Raw genomic sequence first — 3697 nt, 5'->3', positions numbered from 1 at the left:
TATTATATATTATATATTTCAATATATGCATTTTATATGTATAAATTTTCATCTTTTCGTCTTTTATTCAACAATCATTTTTCCGTGTTTGTATAGTTTGCATAAAACAGTGTAGTGGTACGCGTACCACAGTTTGAGAACCACTGTTCTCAAACGGTGGTACTCAGAGCTCGATGTTTTATCAGGTGGTACAGATTTGACTGCAAAAAAGTGTGTTCTGAACATAAATGAATGCTTTAACATTAGTCAAAACAAACATGTGTAATATATAACAAACCAAACAAAAACTGTGCACAAACTGACATTTACAAATGTACAGTACAACTTTATCAGTCAGTACCAGAGGTCATGTGCACAGTACTCCTCCTGACCTCTTGAGCCGCCTTCAAATCCAGGACAGTCGTGGTCGTGGACCACAAGGCGGTGCACTTTGACTGCGAGCCACAGGAAGCGTGCAGTAAAAAAAAAATCATTTTTAAATGCAGCAGCGGCTTCGACCAGACTTTTGGGTCAGTGTTAGAATTAAATAAAAGTGGGCAGTGTGCCCACTATAGGTGACAGGGTCAGGACTTTTTCCAACTGTTCTGGTTGACCCAGCCGGTCACGTTGATGTCCAGTTTGAGCATGTTCATCAACCACTCGTCTTTCTGAGCTCCTTCCATGAACTCTGACAATGTTATCTGACCTGGGAAACAAAGAGAATACGATGAATAAAGATTTGCTAAGCATCACTGTAAACTCTCATTTCTGTACAATGATTTCTTACCGTCATGATTCTGATCCACCAGATCAAAGATCCTGTCACAGATTTCAGAAGGACCCATGTCGACTTCACTGGTCTGAACCTTCACTTTGTAAATTATCTGTAGGGACCGCAGAAAATGTGTGGGAGTTCAGGTCAACATGCATTTATACTGTACGGGCCAAATTGGACACACTGGACTTCAAATTTAAAATTTAAATTAATTTAAAATTTGAATAAAGACAATCTTCCCCAAATGTCCCAAAGAACAGGGGGGTGAAAAATATCACTACAAGGTAAAGCCTCATTTTTTAAACAAATATTATTGAAAACCCAAATTAAAAATTTTGCCAACAATGTTGAGGAAAAACTATTCTTTAGCAGAAAAAAAAATCTGCAGCTGACATCGTCTGCCGTAGCAACAGGAAACAATGTTGGAGACGTTGGAATTGTGGAGATAAACACAGATAAACACAAAAGACAACATTATTTATTTATTATTTATTTAATTTTCTTATGTGAGTTTATAAAGTCTGTCCTTCTTCTGACATTTTTTTATTTACTACTGTTTTGTCAGTGTGCAGCCTCTGAGCCCTTTGGCTGAAGTCAATGATATTTGACTCTGGTCATTTACTCTGGTGTTCAAAGCAACTCAATTCTAATCTAGTAATCTAATCTAATCTAATTTCTTTATGCGAATCAAGCGGCTCTGATTAACAGATCGCCACAGTGTCACTAATCCATCTTCCTTTATCTCTCCAGATCTGTTGTATCTGATTTACTCTTGATACTAAATCTCCCTGGAAACTCTCTCCCCAACAGTTCATCACACAACATCATTATTAACCTGATTTTCGCAGCTTTCACTCCATCTCCTTATTTCCACCTCAATTACATACATATATATATATACATATATATATTTATATATATGTATATATATATATATATACATATATATATTTATATATATGTATATATATATATGTGATCATGAGGCCTTTTCTCATTATATATATAAGCCTTATACTGTATAAGTAGCTACTTTTCAGTTGGCCAGACCAAAGTGATGATGTGATGATGTGAATCAGTAATTGAAGTGGTTGCCAATCTAGTTAATCTAGGGATTAAATATAAAAATATATTTAAAAAAAAATCTTTATTTTTAATTTTTATTTTAATTGTTCATGATCTACCAGTACTGCCTTTGCGATCTACTATTGGACACCACTAAAACAATGTATACTCTACATTGTTTTAATTTGTTAGGATTTTGTACAGTGCAGTGTTATATCTGCCATATTAACACTTTATCATATATAAATATATATATACATATATATATTTACTGCTACACAGCCATTACCTTAAATCAACTTCAGGTTACCTATTGTGTGAACTGTGGGCTAATCTCAGCTACTTTAGAGGCTTACTGTAAAGTCTAGCATAGTTAAAAAAAACGTTTTATAATACCCTAAGGTCGTGACCTAAGGCCATAAGCCTTATGACAGCAGCTCTGTAATCTGCTGTGGTTACAAAACCTGTTGAAAACCCCAGATCCACCTGACATTTGAACTTAGTAACAAACACGAAATTAAAAAACCAAAACAGTCCTACAAAGGCATTCACCGTAACGATTCTCACCTTAATGATCCGTTTCACCTCCTGCTTGTCCAGCTTCCCATTCCCGTCTTTGTCGTACATCTTAAAAGACCATCTGAGTCGATCCTCAAGATTGCCTCGAAAAATCAAGTGCAGTGCTGCTACGTACTCCAGGAAATCGAGCGCATTATCCTACAGAAAGAAAACATTTACATTTTTAAAAAAATCTAATGTTAAAGTCTCAAATTATAGCATTTATCTATTTATGGTTTTTTTTGTTTACCTTATTTGTATCAAATGACCGGAACACTGTCTCGACGAAGAGGGCCTCCTCCACGGAGCTGCTGGGGACGCCAAATATCCTCCTCAGCTCGTGTAAATGCAGAGACCCACTGGGGCATTCCCTCATGAAAACGATGCACAGCTCTTGGATTCGTGCCGTATCCATCTCCTCGTTGCGACTTTCTTCTTGACCCATGGTCGTTGATTGTCTCGCTGACCTTTCTGGCTACAGGCCACTGCTTCATCTGTTCGCGCGCTCTGACTCGCTCAGCAGCCGAAGGATCTGTAACGGCCAGATTTAGTTCAGCCTTTCTAACCAGCTGGTCACATGATCTTCACTCACCGTGGTGGTCACCAAATCTGTCTAAGCTGGAGCAAATGCATCTGTCATAGTAAACCAATGTCAAAGACCATGAAGATCAAAGATCACGATGGGGACCTGTGTAGGAGGACACATACTATATATGTAAATATATATGCATATATACAGTACATATATACACATAAATATGCGTCTATATTTATATATTCTAGCTATCCATTCATGCATCTATCTATCATACATATATACATACATATATAAATATATATGCATAAATATATTTACAGAAGGTATCTCAGGAATGAGCCGACCAGTAAAAGTTTGTGTTGTTTGACTCAAACTCAAGGACTGAATCAGTCAAAAATTTAATAGGTAATATATCATATTTTATATCATTTATATCAACATACATAATATATATTTGCAATATATCCTGACATCACATTCAGTAACATTTACAGGATCTAGTCTATGGTCAAACACTTAATTAAAATATATTACACAGCACATACAGTTACATAAATCCACAAAAACAGAAGATACACGTGTGTTAATTATTATTAATTAAATTAAACAAATTAAAAAAAGACTACTACTTCTGGACAATTGTGAAGCTACAAGTGGGCGAGTAATTCAGATAGTTTCCTGATGATTTGTGAGCTGCATTGACAAATGGTTGGAAAAAGGAAAAAGATTTAAGTGTTGAGGTAGAAGATTTTTTAAATATGTTTTTTTATTTAATGGTGGCA

General features: G+C 35.7%; 1 protein-coding gene across 1 annotated transcript; it reads right to left on the bottom strand.

Annotated features, from left to right (window-relative positions):
• Positions 1-333: 333 nt before the first annotated feature.
• On the bottom strand, positions 334-2860 carry LOC103379265 (guanylyl cyclase-activating protein 2-like). The gene is made up of 4 exons (XM_008310754.3): positions 2628-2860; positions 2387-2536; positions 767-863; positions 334-685 (listed from the first exon to the last, which is right to left on the bottom strand). The coding sequence occupies exons 1-4, from the start codon at positions 2820-2822 to the stop codon at positions 564-566; spliced, it is 564 nt and encodes a 187-aa protein (XP_008308976.1). The 5' UTR covers positions 2823-2860; the 3' UTR covers positions 334-563.
• Between the last annotated feature and the right edge of the window lie 837 nt (positions 2861-3697).

Source organism: Cynoglossus semilaevis, chromosome 5, assembly GCF_000523025.1.
Source record: "Cynoglossus semilaevis isolate Cse_v1.0 chromosome 5, Cse_v1.0, whole genome shotgun sequence".
Lineage (NCBI taxonomy): Eukaryota > Metazoa > Chordata > Actinopteri > Pleuronectiformes > Cynoglossidae > Cynoglossus > Cynoglossus semilaevis.
This window is presented reverse-complemented; position numbering and strand designations above follow the sequence as displayed.